The 25,003-nt window shown below is 50.3% G+C and overlaps 8 protein-coding genes across 8 annotated transcripts; 5 read left to right on the forward strand and 3 right to left on the reverse strand.

The window, feature by feature from the left end:
• Positions 1–466: 466 nt before the first annotated feature.
• Positions 467–4,073, forward strand: ABOM_007758 (C6 transcription factor; the record flags this gene model as incomplete). The annotated part of the gene is made up of 7 exons (XM_022534887.1): positions 467–600; positions 692–1,992; positions 2,049–2,368; positions 2,418–2,667; positions 3,167–3,251; positions 3,311–3,744; positions 3,802–4,073. The coding sequence occupies 7 exons, from the start codon at positions 467–469 to the stop codon at positions 4,071–4,073; spliced, it is 2,796 nt and encodes a 931-aa protein (XP_022387750.1).
• A 344-nt stretch (positions 4,074–4,417) lies between these two features.
• ABOM_007759 (NAD(P)-dependent alcohol dehydrogenase) lies at positions 4,418–5,681 on the reverse strand (the record flags this gene model as incomplete). The annotated part of the gene is made up of 2 exons (XM_022534888.1): positions 4,418–5,557; positions 5,613–5,681. 2 exons carry the CDS (start codon positions 5,679–5,681, stop codon positions 4,418–4,420), a joined length of 1,209 nt encoding a protein of 402 aa, XP_022387751.1.
• Positions 5,682–6,329: 648 nt separating this feature from the next.
• Positions 6,330–9,150, forward strand: ABOM_007760 (fused D-mandelate dehydrogenase faamily protein/uL22 family ribosomal protein; the record flags this gene model as incomplete). The annotated part of the gene is made up of 10 exons (XM_022534889.1): positions 6,330–6,410; positions 6,473–6,571; positions 6,624–6,738; positions 6,801–6,917; positions 6,982–7,064; positions 7,122–7,403; positions 7,457–7,615; positions 8,351–8,564; positions 8,763–8,950; positions 9,004–9,150. 10 exons carry the CDS (start codon positions 6,330–6,332, stop codon positions 9,148–9,150), a joined length of 1,485 nt encoding a protein of 494 aa, XP_022387729.1.
• A 1,278-nt stretch (positions 9,151–10,428) lies between these two features.
• Positions 10,429–11,942, forward strand: ABOM_007761 (VHS and GAT domain-containing protein; the record flags this gene model as incomplete). Its single annotated transcript, XM_022534890.1, has 5 exons — positions 10,429–10,465; positions 10,518–10,585; positions 10,660–10,692; positions 10,780–11,160; positions 11,226–11,942. The coding sequence occupies 5 exons, from the start codon at positions 10,429–10,431 to the stop codon at positions 11,940–11,942; spliced, it is 1,236 nt and encodes a 411-aa protein (XP_022387728.1).
• Positions 11,943–13,379: 1,437 nt separating this feature from the next.
• Positions 13,380–14,252, forward strand: ABOM_007762 (lytic polysaccharide monooxygenase; the record flags this gene model as incomplete). The annotated part of the gene is made up of 1 exon (XM_022534891.1): positions 13,380–14,252. The coding sequence occupies one exon, from the start codon at positions 13,380–13,382 to the stop codon at positions 14,250–14,252; it is 873 nt and encodes a 290-aa protein (XP_022387727.1).
• A 1,132-nt stretch (positions 14,253–15,384) lies between these two features.
• Positions 15,385–16,821, forward strand: ABOM_007763 (cation diffusion facilitator family transporter; the record flags this gene model as incomplete). The annotated part of the gene is made up of 1 exon (XM_022534892.1): positions 15,385–16,821. One exon carries the CDS (start codon positions 15,385–15,387, stop codon positions 16,819–16,821), a length of 1,437 nt encoding a protein of 478 aa, XP_022387726.1.
• A 486-nt stretch (positions 16,822–17,307) lies between these two features.
• exgO (exo-beta-1,3-glucanase Exg0) lies at positions 17,308–20,197 on the reverse strand (the record flags this gene model as incomplete). The annotated part of the gene is made up of 3 exons (XM_022534893.1): positions 17,308–18,053; positions 18,107–19,903; positions 19,957–20,197. The coding sequence occupies 3 exons, from the start codon at positions 20,195–20,197 to the stop codon at positions 17,308–17,310; spliced, it is 2,784 nt and encodes a 927-aa protein (XP_022387725.1).
• Positions 20,198–22,712: 2,515 nt separating this feature from the next.
• On the reverse strand, positions 22,713–24,207 carry ABOM_007765 (aminotransferase-like domain-containing protein; the record flags this gene model as incomplete). The annotated part of the gene is made up of 3 exons (XM_022534894.1): positions 22,713–23,163; positions 23,225–23,610; positions 23,731–24,207. 3 exons carry the CDS (start codon positions 24,205–24,207, stop codon positions 22,713–22,715), a joined length of 1,314 nt encoding a protein of 437 aa, XP_022387724.1.
• Between the last annotated feature and the right edge of the window lie 796 nt (positions 24,208–25,003).

Genomic DNA, 25,003 nt, shown 5'->3' on the forward strand with positions numbered 1-25,003 from the left:
CTGTTAGCCATGCATGCATTGAACACATCCCGATCAATCTTGGCTGTTGACTCGACGATTTGGAATACAGGGCCAGGGGGGTAATGCTTTATTCCATACATGCTGCATAATACGGATTCTCAATTCAGAAAAAACCTTCTGTGTGGGGAAAAGCACGAGCGCCTCCAAGATTACCCCAAAGATAATACAATTTACCGGTCGATCTCCAGAACAGCGGAGCTATTTTCCAATCGCTAACCTACAGTTTATTTTAATCTGAGTCTGTCTCAATTGGCTTCTTGCTTGGTTTACTGGGAGTAGCACCCGGGTTCTATTTACGAGCCTTGACGCGTTGTCAAAACCTGCCTTTAACACTGCGTCCATGAAAATGTCACTTCTGACGTGTTACCTCTAATTTTGTTGGACAACTTTCTCTCCGTCCTCCTCCTCATCCAACATTTTGTTTATGTTCCTCTGAAGGGCAAAAATGGAACAAGAAGAGCAGTCCTCGCAGCCGGAAAGCACACCGGCGACGCGGCCGAAACCTCGCTCGGACCATTTGATGAAGCGCGTGTCGAGAGCCTGTTTGCATTGCAGGCAGCGAAAGTCGAAATGCGATTTGTAAGTTCACTCATTGAGAAGTTGTGACAATTATTGTCACTAGCTTTATTTAGTCAGTATTCCCTTCTACTGAGCTAATTGACGGCTACAGAGATAGTAACGGCAATCCTGGAGTACCACCTTGCCAGCGGTGTCTTCGAGATGGTCGCGAATGTATTCTGGGGAGTTCAAACCGTGGAGGTCGCCGTATCCGCAAGAACAAAATGAAGAACTTCACCCCAGACACAACCCTTTCAGGCCGGCGGGAATCCGTTGTCGAATCGATCAGCCCAACCACTTCAGACAATCGCCAGTCCACAAATAACTCATACCCCGGTCCAGTTGTTTTTGTGCCTCCTGAACCCCCAACGGCGACATCAATATCGGTAGATGATGAAGATACGGCATCCATTGGATCGGTCCCGCGGAATCCATCTGATGCTTGGCAGTGCCTCACAGGCATTGCCAAAAGAGGTGATGACGGTCCTACCCCTGAGACGAACCCTGATTCTCTGCGCACAACCCACAGCGCCTTCTCCTTTAGTGCTCTCCAAAATGGCACTGTAACCGACTTTCAACCAAACAGTGGCATAAAGGCTTACAGACTAGTGCAATCACGGTCCTTGGACCCGGGTACAGTATGGCAATTGGTGGTTCGATACGCCGAAAATTTCCATCCGTATCTCCCTTTGGTGCCGCGGAAATACTTTAACCGCGGTGCGCTAGATACCTTCGCCACAAATGAGAAATATCTGCTCACTGCGGTACTTACAATCGCATCGAAGGATTTAGTCGAACGACCAGAGATCCATGAATATTGTTCGAAATATATGCACGAATTAATTTCAGGGATAGCTGCTGGTGCCGATTGCGACGTAGAGGCTGTGGAAGCCCTTCTCCTACTTGCCGAATGGGAACCACAGGGTCTTCGTCCCCGTATCGAGCGCGTTGGTCGTGGTGAGGAGGATCGAGCTGCATGGATGCATGTTGGTCTGGCCTTACGGTCAGGTTATTTCCTAGGCTTGGATCGGACCTCCTTCCGAGGTGATCCCTCGGGAGATACGGAGACGGAGGCCCGCAGAAGGCTAGCATGGACCAGCTGCTACATTTCGGATCGGTTAATATCTGTCCGTATCGGACGAGCTTTCTGGTCCCGTGGACCGGGTCCAATGACAGGCCTTGTCAGTCAAGATTTTCCTTCTTTACAACCCATCAAAGATGGAGATGAAGATTACGCGAGAATATTCCAGGCGACTTTGGATTTAACACAACTTTATGGGAATGTTCATGACGTCCTTTACTCTGGCATGCGGACTAGCAACCAAATGATGCTTATGGGAGACTATGTAAAATACGTGGATGATTTTCGTCTCGCGATTCTGCGATGGAAGTCACTCTGGGGCTCACTGTCCTGTAAGTTGAGGGTTTCCCTGACCCAAGTCAAACAAACCATCACTGACATATTATAGGTTCTACGCCAATACAAGCTACTTTACAACTCTCATACGAATATCTAAGGCTGTACACTAATGCTTTCGCGTTCCAGGCTGCGATCTCCCAATCAATGGTGTCGAAGTTAAAGAACGATCAGTCACAGAGGGAACATCTGAGATCAACATTCAAGGATGTGGCATCAATGCAAGATGCCAGGTTTATCTATGAATCTGTGGATGCCGCTAAGGCTTACTTGACAATCCTTGTTGACTTGGTACACCCAGAGAAACATCTTCACTTTATGCCTCTCAGGTTCTATCTGTACGGAATTTATGCAGCTGTTTTTCTATATAAGGTGCGGTTGTTTTACTTCCATCTAAAACTTGTCTCAGGGCTAATCCAAGTTCAAGGCTCGATCGTTTGGAGTTATGCCAAGTAGCGAGGAAACAAAAGTGCGCGATCTTGTCACACGAACAACCGACGTACTGAAACGAGCAAGTGCTGGGCTGGATGATATCGGTTCACGTTATTCCCGGCTTCTGGAACTGCTGTGGAGGCCCAAGGCTGCGATAATTGCCTCCCCTGCTGGAACACATCAGAGCAGTGATTTTCAGGTGCAAAGTAACACTATGCCCCATCGCTTGCCTGAGCAAAGTAATTATATGCAATTCAGCCCAGCAAACGATTTCTCGTGGCTGGATCTTGAAGCAGTTGGGGACTACGTCTCGGGAGATCAATTACCCGGAGCGAACACATTGGCGTTCGATTCATTCCAGAACCCCGATCCGTATCAGGCAGGGCAAGACCGTTCACAAGCCTGGCAGCCGAATTGGCCTGGAGATATGGCCAATCTCCTATTCTAGTTGTCTAAGTCATGGTTATCCGGGACTGGAACAAAAAGTCATCTTCCCATTATTGAGAAAAGACAACCAGCCAAATAGAAGATCGGAATGGAACCAAAACGGAACGTACTGTCATTGTCCCCCACGTTACTGGTGCGGGGCTGATGAGAATGTGGGGTTTTTGGTCAGAAGCCGATCGCCGTGTGTCCCTCTCGGACTATTCTCCGACCCGCTGGAATATTATGCGCGGGACGAAGGAGCTCCGCATAACCTCTTCCTGTCGTTCTTGTAATGTTTCCTTTCGAAACCAGGAGACACATATTTGGACACCAGCACAATGGGCCAACAAAATGACATCACTGGCCGATTGGCCCTGATTACTGGAGCCTCTGGAGGGTAGGTAGTCTAGATCAACTTACTACGGGCCATTACCGATCTAACTCAGTATTGCTCAGGATTGGAGCAGCTTGTGCTCGCCAGCTGGCTGCAAAAGGCGTCCATCTGGCTTTGACGTATTCCACGAATGTGTCTTCGACAACTGCACTCGCCGAGGAACTCAAATCCAAACACGCAGACAGCTACAGTCTCCGGATTTCAATTCATAAGGTGGACGTGTCTTCGGCGGACGAAATACAACGTATGTTTGAGGAGATCGACCAACAACATGGCAAGCGACCGGACATCTTAGTCTCCAATGCTGGATACGGCAAGCGTATCCCACAGATATGGGACATTTCCCTCGAAGAATTCGATTATACAATCAATGTGAACCTACGTGCTTCGTTTATCTTAGCGAAGGGCGTGGTGGAGCACATGAAGAGTCAGCGATGGGGTCGGATAGTATTCATGTCCTCGATTGCCGGCCAGGGAGGTGGGATTAATGGATGTCGTATGTGATCACTCTCACTCAGAATGATGTTGCCCACGTTCACTAACTTGTACACAGACTACGCCGCTTCGAAAGGTGGAATGACGGGTATGATGAAGAATCTTTCCACCAGACTAGCTGAATACAACATTAGCGTCAATGATGTTGCACCTGCCATGATCGGTGAAACCGGTATGATCCCCAGCGCCTCGGCCATTCCTGAGGTTGCCGCAGGTATTCCGCTGGGCCGACTAGGCCTTCCAGATGAAGTCGCCAACGTGGTGACGATGCTTGTGACGACCGGTTATATGACTGGTCAAAGTCTGTTGCTTGGGGGAGGTTTGAAATAGTATATATTATATCATACACCCAGTTATGAACTCCACGATGATTCATAGTTTAATTGAAGGTTATATTCTGCAGGGTTTATACCCTCTGTGTCAAGTTGTGTACCTCTACTGTATGTGAGAATGAATTTTTTTCTTTCTATTTAAAACATCACCAGGATGCCAGTACATATACGGTCCTCCATACTCTCACTCTAATCCTGTCATGATAGATTTCATCTACTGTACACCGTTTCTTCATGGTATCTCATAAGTTTTCTATCCCCACAAAACCCACACCGACCTCTCAAGTCAAACCTCGGGTATTAATCAGAAAGTAATAAAAGATAAAAAAAGACCAAAAGATCCTAGCTCTCGATGACGACCTTCACGACAGGTCGTCCAGTCTCATCGATACCCTTTCCGGCCAATGCAAACGCCCTCTCTCCCTGTTCTAATGGCAACCGATGGGTAACAACGAGCTCCTCAACCCGGTTGAACTTGCCGCTTGCCACCAATGCGATGGCAGCGGGGTACGCGTGCCCATCATACCGGAAAACACCGATAACATCAACCTCCCGCAGAGCTGCCGCACCCACAGGAAGAGTCTGAATGGGGTTTCCCATACCGATCTGCACCAGGACTGAACCTGGAGCAGCGGCGTATATACCTGCCTGCACACAGGCCGGTACGCCTGTGCATTCATAGATACGAGAGAAACCGGAAGTCAGGCCAATAGTATCCTTCAAGGCAGCAGCAACGCGCTGGGCGTTTTGCAAGGCATAGGCAGTTTGTTCAGCGTGAGGGGCATCCTTGGCCGGAGGCGGGTTTGTAGGGTCCGCCTTGGGGATGAGGGCAGTCTTGAGACCGAGATTAAGCGACTCGGCGATGGCCAAGCGTGCCGGGTCGATATCTGCCACGACAATGTTCGAGAAGTTCTCAGCTGTTGCAAGTGCACCAGCCAAAAGTAGACCGATGGCGCCAGCGCCAAAGATCAAAGCCGCGGACTGGTCACCCAGCGACTCGGCCAGTTGCACCTCCTCCTTGGATGGGGGATGCGAGCGCCGGACGGCATGTAGGCAGACAGCCAGGGGCTCGACAAGAGCGCCTCCGGCGAAGGACACTGAATCGGGGAGTTTGTGGCACATTTCAGCTGGGTGGTTGGTGAGTTCCATGAGGGTGCCGTCGAGATGGGGGAAGATTTTGGCACTGCTCCGGAATTTCATTTCGGGGCAGATGTTATAGCGGCCTTGTTTGCAGAGGACACACTTGCGGCAGGGCAGGCCGACTTCAAGTGCTACCCGGTCGCCAACTTGCAGGGTGGTGGCTTCCGGTCCGACGGCGGTTACGACGCCGGAGGACTCATGGCCCAGGCAGAAGGGCTCGCGAACAACGAAGTCGCCATTGCGACCGTGGTTGTAGTAGTGAAGGTCTGATCCGCAGAGACCAGTAGCGCGGATGGCGACTTGGACTTCGGAGCCGGTGGGGGCAGTAACGGGCTTCGTTCCCTAGTGAGAATATTAGGTATAGTTTTACTTATTTGTAGCTTTGGGATTCTAATACCATTCGTAGGTCCTTTGCGCCGTGTAGGACGAGTGCCTGGCAGGCACCGGTATCAGTAACGGTAGCCATTTTTGTGTTTTCGGTGTATTGGAATTGGAATTGGAGTTGAGCGAAGGCCCGCCATTTTGACAATGCTATTATATGCACAGCATGACTTTCTTGTCGGCCATTGACTCCGCCCCAACGTGGGGTTGAACGGATTTCCTCCGCGTCGGTTATTGAACCAGGCTATCAATAACCGACGGGCAATCATTGGATACGTACGTGTAATACAGGGTGTATATTTCGAAGATTTCCGACGAGTTTCACATAGTGCTTGAGGTTCAGTTAAAGCCAGATGTAGCTGCTTTTTCATGATTCCCAAGTAGCATTCAAAGCCATTCATAGAGCAAGCGTTTAGTAGAAAAGCCTACCATGAAAGTGCACATGCATGTACCCCAATACATCCATGCATACCGATATGATAACGGTAATACATACAGAGAAAGGGCCACCCCACGCCAACCGGAATTGGGGGGCAACAATCAATCAATCAAGCAATCAGTGAAACATGATTAATGACTGGAATATTCTTAAAAGACCAGTAATTGGAATTCCTCCTCCTCTTGTCTACTTTTCTTCTTCTTCCATCTTTCCTCCTTCTTCCTCTCTATATACCCCTTCTACTTTTTACAGTCCGGATAACCAAAACCTCACGTTTGCTCCAACTCTGACATCATGCCTACTGCTCTGTTGATCGGCGACATCACTCATGCCCGCAAGGAGTGGGAGGAGCTGTCATCCATTCTGACGCTCAAGGTAGGAGTTATTCAGTGGGAAGCATGACCGAATCCAGCTGATTTAGACGGGTTATGATATAGGAATTCCCCAGCGGTACTCGAGAGGACTTTATCCGCAATTGCAAAGGGGGTCAATATGATGATATTCTGGTTATTTATCGCTCCAACACTTCTACAAAGGTATGGTGATGACTTAAGATCAGAACGCAAGTGCATGCTAAGTCGCGCATAGTTTACGGGTCCCTTTGATGCAGAGTTACTTGCTGTTCTTCCCAAGTCGTTGAAGTATATCTGTCATAATGGTGCCGGGTATGACAATATTGATGTCAAGGGTTGCACAGAGAAAGGTATGCAGACCTTTTTTTTTCTACAGATGATTGATTGATTGATGAGTTAATGATCAATATAGGAATCGCGGTGTCCAGCACACCTGTCGCTGTTAATCATGCCACAGCTGATGTGGGTATCTTCTTGATGATCGGTGCCTTGCGACAGGCCTATGTGCCGTTGTCTGCTCTCCGGGCTGGTAAGTACCTACTCCGTGTGAAAGGAATTGAAACGATGTGACGTATCTGACAGTCGGACTACAGGCCAGTGGCAGGGTCAGGCTACATTGGGCCGTGATCCCCAAGGAAAGGTGCTAGGAATTCTGGGAATGGGAGGCATCGGCAGGGTAAGTATCTGATGAGAACGCTTTGATTGCGCCAGGACATGAACTGACTTGTCCAAGGAAATGGCCAACCGCGCAAAGGCCTTCGGAATGAAGATCCAGTATCACAACCGGTCCCGACTGTCGCCCGAGCTCGAGGGAGATGCTACATACGTGTCGTTTGATGAATTGCTGGCTAGCTCGGATGTCCTTAGTTTGAACCTCGCCCTTAATGCCTCTACCCGTCATATTATTGGCGAGAAGGAGTTCCAGAAGATGAAAGACGGCATTGTCATTGTTAACACCGCTCGTGGTGCGCTGATTGACGAAAAGGCGCTGGTCGCTGCTTTGGATTCCGGAAAGGTGAGTGGAGCGTTTGTTGTTTTCATTTGTTCAAGATATCTAATGTTGGGTAGGTCTTGTCGGCTGGCTTGGACGTCTACGAGAATGAGCCGGTTGTAGAGCAGGGGTTGGTGGATAACCCCAAGGTGATGCTATTGCCACACATTGGAACTATGACATATGAGACACAGAAGGATATGGAGTTGTTGGTGCTGAACAACTTGCGCTCGGCGGTAGAGAAGGGAAAGATGATCACGTTAGTCCCAGAACAGAAGAATGTGTTCTAGACGTAGGTTGGAGATTAGATTAGATATAATTGATAGAATAAATTGTTTAAAGAGTTATGCCATGATCAATTTTAGCTGTCAGGATCCGATACAATCTCCCTTAAGGTGAAATAAGTGCTCGGTAGCATTGTTGAAGATGTACTATGTAGTTATGTTTTTTCGTTTAACTTAGTCAATCAGTCTCCGGAAGGCCGAGACGTGGCCCTGTCCGTAGTGAGTTGTACTGCCGGGCGGTGTGGCCTTTCCTTACCAGCAGCGGCCCTAGTCCGCTTTGAGCTCGCTAAAGGGTTAACCCTAGGAAATGCCAAGAGCGAAAAAGCGCACCACAACGAGACTTGCGATCTCGAAGTTCCAGCGGCCGACCGAAAGAAAAGCGACAAAACTTCTCACCCGACATCGAGGACCACCCCGCTCGGCAACCACATCAAGATGGTGAGTGCTTTATTTGAAGTTTTTGGATTCGATTGATCGGGAGGGGAAGAGGAGAATGGAGAAAAATCACCAGTGGAAGAGACATCTTTGCACCGAACATGTTCGATCCTGTCAATCCCAAGATTAGGCTCTGTGGCCTATCCCGATATTTCGACCCTGCCATCACCATACCCACTCCAGCCACCATCAATTGCGTTTCGAGATAGAGGAATATGGCTTTGCTGATGCAGGATTTTTTTCGTCTTTCAGGTCCGTTACGCTGCTCAGGACATTCCGGCCGCTAAGAGCGCCCGCGCCCGGGGCTCTTACCTGCGCGTCAGCTTCAAGAACACCCGTGAGGCTGCTCAGGCCATCAACGGCATGAAGCTCCAGCGTGCTCTTACTTTCCTTGACAACGTCACCAACAAGCTCGAGGCTGTCCCCATGCGGAGGTTCGCTGGCAGCACCGGCCGTTGCGCTCAGGGTGAGTGGCTGATATTTCTTACATGAGGTGGATTATGGTCCGGTGTGGTTTTTGGAATGATTGGATATGTACAAGAAGATGCGGAGCAAAAGAGAAGGAATTCTGGCTACTGGAGTAGCTCGGATGGCGTGTGCACGGAATTGGGCCATGATATTTGGCGAGAGACGTACGCAGGACGTTCGCTAACAAGTTCTACAGGCAAGCAGTTCGGTGTCAGCAAGGCTCGCTGGCCCGAGAAGTCCGCCAAGTTCCTCATCGACCTCCTGAAGAACGCTGAGGCCAACGCCGACACCAAGGGTCTTGACACTGGCAACCTTGTTGTCAAGCACATCCAGGTCAACCAGGCCCCCAAGGGCCGCAGACGCACCTACCGTGCCCACGGTCGTGTATGTTTCCCACTATATCTCCGGTTGATTTCTTTTGCTTACTCGAGGCTTAGATCAACCCCTACATGACCAACCCTTGCCACATCGAGCTCATCCTTACTGAGGGTGAGGAGGTTGTCCAGAAGGGTCCCGTTGTCAAGGATGCTCATCTGTCCTCTCGTCAGCGTGGCCTCCAGGTCCGCCGTGCCATCCAGGCATAAGCGGTTCATGGGTGTCGGGGGTGAGGTAGTCGGAAAATGAATGGGAAAGCCGGAGTTTTCTGTTGTACGGAACAAATACCTTTTCACGGAAGGAATACAAAAGAAATTTCTACAAACTGAACAACCCTTCGAAATCTATGGGTGGAAGCATCAGTTCTTCCCTCTTGTCATGAATATCTCCTTAAGCGTTGATCATACCCCGAATATCCCACGATCACCATGTGATTTTCGGGTGAAAGGGATCATTTGTTTCAATAGTCCCCTGGCTTTGCAGACAACCCATGGCGCCTTGCAGCAACTGGATGCTTGGCTAGGTACAAGCTGGATCGGACATTTTATTCTCATACTTCAGGATACTGTTGAGCTTTGTTTCACGAATGGGATACGGAAATCTATATTAATGAGGTTCGGGAGAAATGCCTATGATCTTGCTTGTACTAGAACAGCCATACATGCGTCCCTGTTTGCCGTCGGGTGCTGGATACGTACGTTAGACTGTAATGAGTTGCGTAGTTTGGTAGTATGTATAGAAGAGCGTCTATGATGTAGGGACATTATACTAGTCGTCGAAAGGTGAAGCCAAGAGGCCTCTTTTTCGTGCAGCATACTCCACTCATAGGTTCCCAATTGGTGGTGGTCAGTTTGTTATACCGAAAGTATATATATATTGAGTGATGCCTGATTGAAGCCAAGAGTGGCGATGCAACGTCTTGCCAGCCACAGGCCCTCGAAGATAACCATCATTCGGTATGGCTCCGAGATCATCGGCATCAGCGATTGGATTTCTTCTGTCATGGGTGCGGTGATGAGGAAGGTGACTGGTGTAAGATCTTTAAAATCGATATGCATACGTATGAGCCTGTTGGGGGAATGACGCAGCAGTGGGATCGTCCTCCAGTCCCAGGCATCAACAAATGGAGAACCTCCGCACAACCTCAGCCGAGTAACCTATGCCATGACTGTGGCATATGGATCGTCCCAAGTGGACAGACCAGTGCTTGCGTGTCACCGAACGCAACAGATTACTGCACTTTTCTCTAGGTAACAACCTGAGTGATGTCCGGGTTCTGCCTTCAGTGATCTAAATGCCAACACTAAGCCTACACTAGACTAGTAGACCTCCTGTTTTATCTATTGACGCTACCCCATCAACCCTCGCGCTTACCTTTCTGTTCTTCCTACCTTCCTTGCCGTGTCAGTGTTTGGCGGCTTTTCTTCTCTTTTCTTCATCGCCTATTGTATCATTGTCTCTAGCGCCTTGGGTTGGTTTGGTTCACCATGAAGCGCATTCTGACCTCCTTCAGCAAGCGGTCCGGTATGTATCACGACTCATCCCGCAACGTCCCATCGTTTACTCATTAGAACAGGTCCAACACCGGAAGGTCCGTCGTCATACGCTGAGGATTCTCCCGAGGGTATTATCCTGAGAGAAGTGGTCCGTTTTCCAATCCCGTGCCCCTTTTCGCGTTTCCCCTGGGAAAGTTAGACTAATTTGTGTTGATGTTCTAGACTGCATTTTGCGAGGCGGCTCCAAACGATACAGTACGTCCTTCCCCCTCCGCACATCGACTTCACTTCCAACCCGACCGTATTGACTCGAACAAAAACTAACGATAAATATATCTACAGCAAGGAAACGAGTTCGTCCATCTGCCCGCTATTGTTGAAAGTGCGGAGTCTAGCCCCAATGCCGCCAGAGAAGCAGCGCACCGCATCCGCAAGTTATTATCCGATCCAGCGTCAACGCCGACCAATATACAGTATAATGCGATCATGCTGATCCGCATACTCGTCGATAACCCTGGTCATACTTTTACACGGAACATTGATGCCAAATTTGTCGCAACGGTGAAAGACCTCTTGCGCCAGACGAGGGACTCGAACGTGCAAGGTTTCCTCCGGCAGACTCTGGATGCTTTGGAGATGCAGCGTGGATGGGATGAGGATCTTGCTCCACTTCTGCAGATGTGGACAAGGGAAAAGACCAAGCTCAAAAGGACTAATAGTGGGGTATGTATCCATGTGATGCCTAGTATGTGCCTTGGTGCGACAGCGCTAACGGTTTCTTTCGTTAGAGTACATGGAGGTCCCAGGTTTCATCCCAGACTTCACCGCAACCACAACAGCCTCGTCCCGATTATTTTGGCCCGCGCCAGACCGGAACCTTGCCATCCCCAGATGAACTCGCTGCTCGTATCACTGAAGCCAAGACATCGGCAAAACTGCTCGTACAGTTCGTTCAGTCGACGCCTCCCGCAGAGATGGCAGAGAACGAGCTTATCAAGGAGTTCTCTGACCGATGTCGGTCGGCATCACACACCATTCAGCACTACATTCACTCGACAAACCCTCCCCCGGACGAGGATACTCTCCTGACCTTGATTGAAGCGAATGATGAGCTTTCCATGTCGCTATCCAGGCACCAACGTGCTCTTCTTAACGCGCGTCGAGCCTTAGGACAATCAGGTAGCCAGTCACCCTCGCCGCCTGAGACCACGCCATTAGGTGTTTCTAGTGCTAGTGCTATTCCCCCACCGGTGCCTCCACGCGATACGCAGAACCCCTTTATACCACCGGCAATGCCCTTGGCGTCATCAAGCCCCAGCGGGATTCCACCCCCGATGAATAACGGCACGGGACGGTCAGAGTATCGGTCGGAGGACTTTCAGGTGCACAACCCATTCGCCGATAACTTCAGCACCACTGCTACCGGCCCACCAGAAGGACGGAGAGAGGGAACAACGAACGACTCGTGGTACGATCCGTATCCACAACCTATACAGCGCGCGTGATGCGTGGTGGATTGTTGGGCGCCTTCTCTCTTTATTCTGGTTTCCTGTTTGCCAGCCCCCTTATGTCTCTGTACCGCACGATTGAACGCCTTCCCTAATGCTTTAATGTAGTTATATTTCTTCTTTGGCTGATGTGATACCTCTTTTCGCGGAGCAATATTACTTATATACGTTGTTGGTTTGGTTGCATCTGCAAAGATAACTGACGCCTGGTCTGCGTCACATCATATGCACAAGCTTAGATGAGACAATGTACCTATCTCCCCTGTGACAAGAAATTTTGTTCAAGCTTTGCGCCGAATTATAATTAAACAGAAACTTATCAGACTTGTTGCCAGCGATTGACAGAGGCAAGCGCGGTTGAGAAGGCACATGGCCGCTACATGATGGCATGCTAACGCTCACGAACAGAGCACCTGCACCCTGGTCATTACTAACAAAATTCTTGTCTGCCGAGGACTCGCCGATGCTTGTTTTACCTACGGAGTACACTGGGTTTTAGAGCTAGTATGTCTCGCACTGATCACTTAATGCACACCCGGCGCTTACCCAAAAAGCAAACGGCAACTCAGCTCCGACTAAAAGAGTGGGCTCATTTGCCCCTACGCATCAGTACGAGGCTTCTGCCTTCTTTCAGATACGAACTCCGAAGACCCTTGGCCTTCTGTATGACTATGGAGACTCAAGGACTGACTCAGGAAGTGGGGCGCAGGAGGCGAATCTATATGAGGATGCTAATGCTGGACTATTGCGATAAGTCTTCCTCCCAGGATTCGGGCCTGATCAATCAGGAGCTATCCCCAAAGCACCGTGGGATTCTAATCGTCGGAGAAAAGTCGTGGCTACATGTGATGGAGCCGCCGAGCTAATGAAGCTGAAACCCTAACCCAGGCGCCAAGCATCAGGAGCTGGTCTAAGCATATCCACCGGCCACCGTTATGTTTTAGAGCAATTAAGGTGAAACTACTGGGCGCTTTGTATCTTGTCACTTTTAATGAGCCCACCGAAATCGAGTTCCACTAACTATTGATTTCTTGCCAAGCCCTTGCGACAATGGTCTGGTTCAACGCCGTTCTCCGGTGGAGAGTCTCGGGGTAATTGATTCTAAGGGCTTCGGGAGATAACCGTCGCCTTGAGAAGTGTCTAGAGTTGTTTCACGGTGGACTTCCGATGGAGCTTTCCTGCCGGTCATGCTAGTTGAGCCGAGCGTATATATAGATGGCTGAGAACGCTCTCGTCCTTTCCCTCGCTCTCTAAACACGCAGGTTTATTCTGTTCTTCTTTCTTTTCACATTTTCTTATACTACTCGGTCCGTGACCGTCACATTCTTTCTCTTTATACATTCATTTGATTAGGTATACTGGTCTATACCGATCCATTCTCTGATTAAATTCTTTCCTCGATCTTAAAATCAACCAATTACATACACCTTCAAAATGAAGCAGACTGGTACCGTCCTTGCCCTTGCCGGCCTTGTCTCCATGGCCCACGGCCACGGCTTCGTTACCTCTCCCCAGCCTCGTATGCCTGGTACCGCTTTCTCGGAGGCTTGTGGTCAGCAGATGTACAACAACCAGCAGGCCGACAACTATGGCAACATCCAGGGTGAACTGCAGGTTGCCAACGGCCAGAACGACTACGATGCCGCCAAGTGTGACGCCTGGCTCTGCAAGGGTTACAAATTTGACGACAACAAGGACAACGTCTTCCAGTACACCCCTGGCCAGAACCTCGACTTCACGGTCGACATCCGTGCTCCTCACACCGGTGTTGCCAACGTCTCCGTCGTCGATACCGCCTCCAACACCGTCATCGGCGAGGCCCTCAAGTCCTGGGATGTCTATGCCTCGACCGAGACCGGTGTCAAGGAGACAGACAAGAAGTTCAGCGTCACTCTCCCCAGTGACCTCGGCAGCAAGTGCTCCGAGGCTGGTGCTTGTGTTCTCCAGTGGTACTGGTTCGCCGAGTCCATCGATCAGACCTACGAGTCCTGCATTGACTTCACCATGAGCGGCTCTGGCTCTGGCTCCTCCTCTGGCTCGTCCTCCGCTGTCTCTTCCGCCGCCTCCACCGCTGCTGCTACTGCCACTGCCTCCTCTACTGCCACCGGTGTCGCTGTCACTGCTACCCCCACCACTGGCAACAACGTCGCTGCCCCCAGCGGCTTTGCCACCAGCGCTAAGCCTTCCGCCACCTCTGCCCCTAGCTCTGCCGCTTCGACCGTCACCATCCCCACCGACGGCACCGCTGAGGAGAAGCTCAACTGGATCGCCAGCCTTCTGCAGACTCTCGTCAAGTACACTGCTTAGAAAAAGTGATGTGATTTACCAAGCTGTTGGGTGTGAATAGATTTATTTATATATTTTCTAGCAAGTGAATAGAATTTGCCTGCATTATACATTTGAACACTGGAACCCAGTTTAGGGGCAGAATCCTTGGACTTGTGTATATCACATTTCGTATTCTAGAACCGTGGCAGTTGTTTCTCATACTGCCTAGCATTTGGCGTGAACAAGTTCTGGGTCTCTTCTTTTTCTTTCGTTTCCCTTTCTTCCATAACTTTTCTATGTAATTAGAACAGAGGGTTCGTGGCCTTCGCCCCCATCCCCCCTATTGTGTACAGTATTGAACGAAACCAGCGAAAATCAGTGAGTTTTATCTTGAACCAAAAGTCTTAACTCGATCGTAAAGTCATTCTCTTATTTCACAGTGCCGCGACGATTCGGGACTCGGTGAAAGTAGCACGCATGGACAACCGCACCGTGGTTCAGGGATCTCCATGAAACGAACAATGAAACGTAAAATCTCCTACCGTTCCACCAGGATAGCAAGGGAAGATGTCTCACAGATCCACCATGGCGAGCATCTTCGTTATTGGGCCAAGGTTCCGCCTTAGCTACCCCTGCAATTTTGAACCAGCGCCAGTAGGCATTAACGGATTTGTCGACCCGGATCGACGAGATTCAGTTAGATTGCACCTCGCAGAAGCTTGTTTCGAGAGCATTGGCTTCTATTCGAGATTCTCTGCCGGTGCGAATTCTTTTGGCGCGGCTGAGACTTGATATTTTGGGAAGGTTTTTCGGCAGCTTCCGACCAAGACTTGTCCCAAGGTTGATCACAATATGGAATGTAGCGGGTGGAATCCACCCATTTTATACCAACTTTAATGGTCGATGCGCTGCGTACATTTTGGTCGCAAGTGTTACATGTTTGGGGGATTGGCTCTTTTTAAGGTGTCTTGGGTTACATTCGATGAGACGAAGACCAGATTGAATTTTTACTTAAGAATCTTAAATGAACCATTGGTGTGTTATCAGGAGATAAGCAGCTCCGGCCCGCCGCTCAGCCACAGTCACTTTTTCTTGTCTGGACCCTTTGCATTTCTCTCTCTCTTTCTTTCTTTCGTTCTCCTCCTCATCTGCAGCTGGATCAATTAGTACAATGGACGAATCTCACCTCCGCCAGAGCATGTCTCATCATCCGTCCCCGTTCAACTCTCCCCAGCTTCCACACTCGCATATTCCATCCACGCTTTCCTACAATGAAGCAACCACCACCGCTCTAGAACCACAAGCGCCCCAACACCGTACCGGCAACACCAGTGATGAAGAGGGTCAACCGCCGCCACGATACACGCGCGAGAATGATCCCTTCCAGCTTGCCTCGAAGATAAAGACCGATGAAGAAATCCGACAACTCCATCCGCAAGCCAACACGGCCCGTAAACGCGACAGCTGCGCCCCGGGAGGACTCCTCCACGCAACTAAGAACCCCAAGAAGGCATTGAACACAGCCATCTCGTCCAGACAGCTACAAGGCTTCTACCACTCGCAAAATGAGAACATCGAGCGCATGCTGAAACCCGTCGAAGAGCACGTCCGTGACGCCCGCGAAATCAGCCTCAACAACCAACTCAAATACAAAATCGCCGTATACGGCAGCTTCGCCGCGAACATCATCCTCTCCGTCCTACAACTCTACGGTGCCATCGCGTCGGGCTCTCTCTCCCTCTTCACAACAATGGCCGACGCCGTCTTCGACCCCATGTCCAACCTTACCCTGCTCCTCTGTAACAAGGCTGTTAACCGCGTCGACCCCCGCAAGTTCCCCGCCGGCAAAGCCCGCATCGAAACAGCCGGCAACATCTGCTTCTGCTTCCTCATGACGGCCGTCTCGTTCATCATCATCGCCTTCTCCATCCGTGAACTCGTCCAGGGGTCCGAGTCGGAAACTGGCGATTTCCACCTGCCCTCCGTCATCGCTGTTATCGTCGCCTTCTGCACCAAGTTCGCCCTCTTTGTATACTGCTTTGCGCTGCGCCACCAGGTCTCCCAGATCCGCATCCTCTGGGAAGATCACCGTAATGACCTTTTTATTAATGGGTTCGGTATCCTGACCTCCGTCGGTGGAAGTAAGCTGCGCTGGTGGATTGATCCTATGGGCGCTATTATTCTCTCCGTCTTGGTCAGCTGTCTTTGGCTTTATACTGCCTATCATGAGTTTCAACTTTTGATTGGTGTCACTGCTGATACTAAAATGCAGCAGCTGATTACCTATATCTGTATGTCCTATTCCCTTTTCAATTTTGCCCTGCCAGAGTCGAATGCGCACGTGCTAATAGAGATTTTCCAATCAGCAATGACCCACTCCCCCTTCATCACGGCCATTGATACCGTCCGCGCTTACACCTCCGGACCCCGTCTGCTCGTTGAAGTCGACATCGTCATGGACCCTAATGATTCCCTCCGCGCGACTCATGACGTCGCCGAGGAACTGCAGATGAAGCTAGAGTCCTTGCCTGATGTGGAGAGGGCGTATGTGCATGTTGACTATGAGACGACGCATAAGCCGGAGCATTTCCTGAAGAAGGAATTATAGGATCGTTCTCTTGCTGTTTGCAATGGAGGTTATTGTTGTTTAGCTTATATGCCATGCAAAGCGTTACTATATATTACGTACATGCACGTATGTATACATGTATGCATGAGGTTTATTAATAGATACAGTCATTTATCTTACGAGCAGAGTCACTTTATTATCCTGATGTAATTAATGTGGTATCATGTGAGGACATATTTCATATTCTTATGAAACCAAAAATCTAATTGGCGATTTAACAAAAAGTGGTATCCACAGAAAGAACAAAAAGCAGTGCGCCCCCTGCTAGCCGATCCTTCTATCGCGTCGTGACTCGTACAACCAGGTGTCCACACAAACAGGTAAACCAAGTCCATTACAGTGTTTCACACATCACCGGGTTGGAATGTTTACTGCACACCCAACTCGATAGAAAGCAAAGGCCTAGCCATTATTCAAGAGTGACACAACAGAAGGCAATGATCTAACACCAGACAGAAAGAGAAATTATGATTGTTCGAACAACGCAATAGTCGAGCAGAAGTTGCTCTCATTCTCATCCTGGGGAACCAGACCGGCGCCGCTGTTCGACGTGATCATGTTCGTGCTAGCCTTGGTGCTCAATCCATAGATATGGACGTCAGAGCAGTCGACCTCGACCATGTTCTCCTGGCAGGACTCCGTGGCCAGACAGGTCTGAGCGTAGTTCTCGAAGAAGCTGTACAGGCCGGCACCGTACACGTACATGTCGGAGGTGTTCTGGACGCGCAGACCCCATGCCTTGCGGCAGCCGTCGGTCTTGCAGTAGGAGAAGTCGGGATCGTTCCACTTGGTCTGCGGGGTGAAGGGGGTCAGGGCGTTGGGGTTTGCCTGGTAGTAGGGGGTTTCGCTCTGGATGAGGCCCATGAAGACATTCTTGGCGTTGGTGACCTGGTAATTGTACAGCTGGTTATGCTCGGAGGCAGTACCGTAGAGCCAGACGGGGCCTTGGGATTCGATGTAGACACCACGGCCGTTGTAAACGTTGATCTGGTTGTGGTCGGGCAGATCGAGCTCATGGTCGGCGACCCAGAACCAGGAGTTTTCGATGTAAGCGCTGGCCTTCTCGGTGATGTGCATGAGCATGAATGCGGCGATGCATTCTTTGTTGGGTGTGGTGGTCTCCTTCGGCGTCTTGGCGCACTTGTCGCTTTGCAGCTCGGTGCCTGCTGATCCGCCGATACGGAAATGTGTGTCCCACATGCCGGCGGAGCCTGGGAGGCCTCGGCGAGGTTCCACTGCATGAGGATTGCGCCGGGGGCCGGACCCTTGGTCTGCAGGGCGATGTCGGTGATTTCGACGGAGCCGGCCTCGCCTACTTCTCCGACCTGGAGCATAGGGATAGGGTTCGTTTCGTCGGCGAACTTCTGGCCGTGGGCCATCAGAACGGGCCATACTTCACCGGTGATCTTGATGTTCTTGGGCACCTTGATGGTGTCGGTGATGATGTAGGCTCCGTGGTCGAAATAAACTATCTGGTCCTCCTTGGCGCTGTTCAGTATGTTCTGGATGGCAGCGGTGTCATCGGTCGAACCGTCTCCCTTGGCGCCAGCAGATTTGACGCTGATGAACGAAGAGGCATCGTAGCTGGTGTACAGGGGCTTGGAGCGCTCGTAAACCTTTCCATCAGCGAGCAGGGAGCCGGGTTTGGCGTGAGTTGGGAGAGCAGTTTGGAGACGAGTCTTTGTGACCGTTTTGACGGAGCAGATGTTTGTTCCATGGGCGGCCGAAGATGAAACTGCACCGGTGACTCTCGAGGAAGATCCCTGGACAGGCGGAGATGGCTTGGGAGGAATGACGGACCCGGTCACCGTAGACTTAACTGAGGCCTCTGGCTGTGACTGTGCAGGGGCAGACGGGTGGGGAGTCTGCTGAACTGCAGTAGATGGCTCAGCCTCTGCTGGGGTTGAGGGAGCAACAGTGGGCTCGGGGGCCCTGGTAGTGGGTGCTTCAGCGGGCTGAGTGGCAGACGACTCAGAGCCGGACAACAAACTGCTCACAATTGGAATACCTGGCACAATGCCAGCAGTACGACTATCTCCCGATGCCGAAGGAAGGGCTGTCAGTGAAGGGGAAGAGTCTGTGTAATCAGCAGTGCAGACCTCTACTGTCTCCGTCACAGTTTCAGTAATGACTGTCACTGAAGCCTCTCGCTTCTGCCTCGTGCTGCCAGGGATGTAACCATTGCCCTGGACCCAGTTTGAGACGACTGAGCCGCCTGCCAAAATAGTGTTACCGGCAATACCCGCCACTGCAACCTTGGAACCGCTGAAGTCAACATTGTCAAGAATCAAGGCACCTCCACCAATGGGAATGCTGTTCTCGGTAAAAGCAGTAACGACACCGGTGGGTGTGTTGGTAAGTTGACTATCAAGAATCAAGACAGAGCCTACAGTCTGGTTCTGCGGAGAGTTGGACATGTTCAGACCGACTTGGCAATTGTTGATGGCAAGTGACTTGAAGGTCCAAGCCCAGTTCCAGTTCATGAAGATGGCTGTGTTGCAGTCGTTGAAGGTCAGGTTGCGGGTAGTGAATTGCTGGTTTCCTACGAACATGCCATAGTTACCACCGTTGAAAGTCAAGTCTGACATGAAACCACCAGATCCGTTGTCCATGAAGATGCCCTGTTGCTTGTTTGCATCGCCGCCACCCTTCACCATCTCAAACCTGATATTCTGCAAACTGGTCGCCTGGCCCACCTGCCAGTGAATACCAGCACCAGACCCCTGGGGCATGGCAGTCAAATCGATGACAAGGTTACGAACGGCACGGAAGAAGTTGTTCTGGTTGGTGTACCAGTTGCTGCCGTCATCGTTATAAGGGTCGGCATCAATCACAGCCATACCGGCAAAGCCCGCAGCGGCCTTGATCACAGGTAGGTTGATGGCGTCGCCAACGATTTGAGTGTAGTAATACTGAACGATTGGCTTGGAGACGACATAAGTACCGGGAGGAAAGTATACGAGGGCAGGAGTGACGGTTGAGGAATCACAACCCTTACCGCATCGGTTCCCAGAGGAGATAGCCTGGTTTATAGCAGCGGTATCATCCGTGGACCCATCACCTGGTTCCAGTTAGCATACGGAGTGTCATCTCTCCCACGATGGTAACCCATACCCTTAGCACCAAAGTCCTTCACGTTACGATATACCTGATAGTCAGTGCCATTTCCAAAGGGAACAGCACCCTGTCGTTTTATAGTCCCAACCCAGTAGTCTGACGCCGCCCTGACAGCCAAATTCGTCGTGATGTCCATCTCTTGGCCCAAGGGTATGGCATCGACGAGGCCTGCGGGCAACCCCAGAAGTAGGAGCACATGTGCTAGGAACAGCATGATAGTTGTGTGTAGAGAAGCCATCTTCGAGATGACTAGGAGATCGCTGAACCGGCAGAGATCTCACTGAAAGAGCGGAATAGGCGCAATATCAAGTCAACCACCAGGACCGGGTACTCTAGTTGCGCTGATCGGCTGATCCGCAACCAGTATTTGATATCAACGAGTGTGATGAACCTTCGTCACGCGACACTGTCAGAAGATGTATATGGTCAAATGAGTGAGAATCGCTTGGAAGACGTCGACGAACAAAAAGATCCCCGATAGCAATAAGCTCGTCTGCCGGAGTTCTATCAATGAAAGGTCGACAAAGGAATGATCAAACAAAAGAACAATAAGGATAGGCAAAACACCGGATAAAGACGCTCCCGGAGGTCAAAAGGAAAGTGAGTGAATGAATAAATGAGCTGAATGGCCTTGATGGCGATGGACCAGGGCTAATACTTATTGTGCCTGGTCAGGCCTCGAATCACAGTGAATGGATACGGTAAATACGGCAATCGGCCACCACTGGAGCAGGTATTGTTGTGAAATAACCTTTTCGGGTTTGATGATCGGTAATCTTCAGCCAATTGCCAGTCCAGTCCGGCTGCAGATCCACTCCCGGTGACCAATGACCACGACTGATCACCACGCACCAACCGAGGCTTGAAACACTTGGGTCAGGGGATGAAACGACTGATCGTGGACTACTTGCCGTTAACCATGCATGATTCGACTACAAATTTCCTAGGGCACGCGGACAATAGATTAAAAGGAACGCATGGGAACCATACCAAGTGGGAACCAGCCAGAATGCTTGCGGAAACGATGGTGTGAAAACAGCAGATCTCACATAGATAGCTTCGGTATGGAAGCTAGCGAAGTATACAGCGCTTGAAGGAATGACTCCGTCAATAGGTGCACGGAACACACACTGACCTGAAGACAAGTCAAAACAAAGGAAGGGCAGAAAGACAGCATGCAAGAAGGAAAGAGAGAGCGCTTTGGATATCCAATCCGGAGATCTAACAGGCTATATATCATTATGGTGCTGAGCCAAGGCCATGATCAACATTTCGTTGTGGCCAGATTCCTGTCGCATGTGTCCAAACTATGTAACCGGGCTTTTCTTTCCCCTTTTCTTTTTTCCTGTGGCCAATACCTTGTTTTGCTTTTTTCTTCCGCTGTGCTTCAGCCCTTCCAAGAGATTGACAAGAGCTCTTCGAGAATGATCAAAATACGCACGTCCCCTATTCGCCATCTAAACAACGGACCGTGTGGTAGTGTTTCTCTCTGGAATCCTCTATGGAGCTGTCTGGGGGGCGACTCGCAACGACTGGTATGGATCAGAGGCCGCACAGCTCCACTAACTCCTCGATCGGTTAGAGGAAGTGTGCGAACTGCTGCGAAAGTACGCAGGACCTCAACCCTAAACCCTTTGCCAAGTATAGTTCGTAACCAGCATGTATACGCATACATTCCTCGGGCCATGGATGTCAACAAAGCGCCACACCGGAGTACACATAACTGGGCTTGTCACACCACGAGAGACTGTACATCAACGAGACATATAACTAGCCCCTACTCGGCGGAGATAGTACCATTTGTTTCGATGGTGATTTTGGCCCCTGCCCTTTTATCTGCGCGAAATAGGCACCAATGTGCCGACAGGAACAGTAGCCTCGACGCGTGTGGGACGAATACATGACCCACTCGGTTACCCAGGGGTTTGTTGTGATGCGGTGCTGTCCGTAGCTCTGCTATTTATATACTAGCTTGCAAGAGCCAAGCTTTAATGGGCTCGCGCGATGCCGCGACCAACGATTCCACCATACGCACTATCTACCCGCGGAGCTTTTCACCAATCAGTCCCACAGAGAGCGAGACGACCGCAAGATTCAAGTTATTGAACTTTATTACTTAGTAAAATCAACACGTAATTTCCCGCCAAAGCTAGTTACATGGAGTGCCCCTGCCCAGTGTTTTGTCCAAGACATTAAATATGGAAAGGACCCAAAACACACGATGAGACTTCCAAGAAAATTGTTGGCGTCAAGAATGCACGGCAGAAACCCTGAATGCGGGACGAAGAATGCATGTCGGTCCCCTTGACTACATATTCTCGCTTGAACTGTTTGGCTCAGTAATCCGATTTACGGCGTCTTTACTTCGACTCCAGTTGCCTCTACAGACGTATACCTATAATATACAGCCCATATTGTAAAAACAGCTGCACCTGCACCGGTCACCCGCGCCTCTGCATCCTCCGACTCGCTTAATTTGCTGCACCCCGCAGAGTCACCCCGAAGCCATCGATTGTATCACAATCCAAGAGTCATTTGACGCCTGGCGCCTAGCGATACTCCAGGCAATCTCATCCTCACTTGCTAATTGGAACAACCCCTTCTTGGCACCAATGACCGCTACGCAACCACATCGAATACCCAAAAGATGTCTGCCCAAGGGCCGGAGCGGATCGATCCGCCCTTGACCCTTGGTAGTTGCGACCCTAAAATCTCTAGAAATTTTTCCCTCGCGTGATCCGATGACGATGAGCTTATTTAAGTGCGGAGCGTATAGCATTTGCAAGTCGACGCACCCCTTCCGCTAACTTGTCCTCATGATCCCAAGCGAAACAGAGACGTATGCCTCTGTCAAAACTGTTTCTGCTAGTGTCGGGGTCACCTTGAACACGAAATCGATTACCAGCAATAACATTCACCTTATACTCTTGAAGCGCTACGGTCGCAACATCATCCGCCTGTAGTGGTGGGGGCAGTTGGATCCAGACAAAGTACCCTCCCACAACATCTGGCGACGTGGGTGGAAGCGTTACACCAAGGGGAAGAAGGTGCTCATGGACGGCAGACATCAGGCGATAGTAGCGCTCTGCATATTTTGGCCGCAAGACCTGGTCGACATAGGTTTGGATGAACCCCGTGGGGAACAGTTGAGCAATGATGGCAGCCGAAAGCTGGGATGGCGCCCCTCCTGACCGTGATGAACCTCTGTTGTCCATCAACAGTTAGGTTAACGGTGTCAGTCACGCTAAAGGGATGTTCAACATACGTTTGCGATAGACCATAGGCGAATTTTTCGGTGCCCTCTGCCCATCCAGTTCTTGCACCAGGTCCGATTAGCTTGCTAAAGCTTCCATTACTTACCACGTTGCCCCACTCATCCTTAGGGCCACCATCAAGGTAACGATCCACGTCCACTACACGGGGGATCTGAGCCTTGTCGGGCTGTGCTAGTGGTTTTTCTGAATCAGGTGACCATTGTAGAAAATCATAAACGTCATCTGTCACGATCAGAGCATCAAATTCTCGCGCGAGACGGACCAAGCCCTCCCGATCCGACAAAGACATGGTCAGGGTCGTCGGGTTGGAAAATGTGGGCGTGGCGTAGATAAGATGTTTATAAACTTTGGCCCATGGCCTCGGTAGTTTATATTTCTTTTAGGGTGTTAGTTAGCCTTATTGCTCTGAAGACATACGAATATATGGTTCATCAAGGTGAGAAATCGGGTACGATCGTAGATATACACCCAAATTCCCTCGGGAAGACTATCATACCGGTCCAAGACGCTGCTCAGCTCGAGCTTTCTCCTCGGCCTTAACCAATTCTTGACGGAGAAATGCAAGGTCCAAACCTAACTCATTATGAGGTACCGCCCTCAAGCGGCCAGCAAACCCGGCATCGTCCATTATCCGACATGCTAAGAAATAGGTGGGGGCCACCATCCAGACATTTCTGGTATACGAGGGATCCGTGAAAACTTGAAAGATACAAGCCAGGTTTTGACTGGCACCGCCGGTTATACAGATGCGCTCGGGAGAGACAGGATGGCGGGGTTGGTAGAAACCCGTCAACCATTGGGCAAGGTGTTCTCGCAACGGTTGGTAACCCTCATCGGGACCATACATTAAAGCTGGAACTCTGATGGTTGGTGAAGCCAGGACTGTGGCGGAGGCCTCAGCTAAGGCGTCTGTGGGCAGCAAGGCGGGGTTCGGCCAGCCACGAAACAGGTTGACCTCATCTGGAGAATCCATCGGGTAAGGGTATCTGATGCACAGTAGTGAATGTGGGTAATAAGGTAGCAATGTGATCTTCCTGTAGCCTATCAATGACAATCGTGCATGACCTGGTGGTACTCGTTTGCTTGCAGCCTTGGTATTCCGTACGGTGAATGAGATTCCTCAGTTTTGCATACAATTATATATCACGGGCAAAACCACGTCAGCGACACTGCCTTATTCTGTTTGTTAGAGTTGAAGATTGAGGCTTGTGCATTCGCTCTTTGCTTTTCTAGTAATATTCGGCTTACTCCGACGATGCAACAGTAAAGCTCGACCGAAATACCGGAACATCCATTATCGATAGATGTGAGGATGGGCAAAATTGCGACGTGACGGTATACGAACGCCAAGACATAGGTAGCGGATGAGAGCAGAAGGCGGTGATGTAAATCCTCACTCCCCTCCAAATACAGACTGGGTCCAGATGGGTCATTGTACTGGTATTTACCAGGAGTATAATTTGACTTGCGAGGTATGAAGGTCGCTTGCAAGAGAGACTTGTCATTTACATTGCGACTTTATGGAGTACTAGTTGGAGCATATATGTCCTGGAAAGTGAAAGTTCTGAAAGTGACACGTCAAGCCTTGTTTCTCCAATCGGCTACTCAATGTACAGATTGATGCTCAATTAATATGGGCCATGGATGGAAGGAGGAGGTACCTACGTAGTAGTCATACGTATGTATAGTACGCGGTACCATAGGCCCACTGCTATTCTTAGCGTGCGCCTCCTCCAGTTCTTTTCCCACAACGGTTTTCTATCCGGGTA

This window comes from Aspergillus bombycis, assembly GCF_001792695.1.
Source record: "Aspergillus bombycis strain NRRL26010 chromosome Unknown contig00061, whole genome shotgun sequence".
NCBI lineage: Eukaryota > Fungi > Ascomycota > Eurotiomycetes > Eurotiales > Aspergillaceae > Aspergillus > Aspergillus bombycis.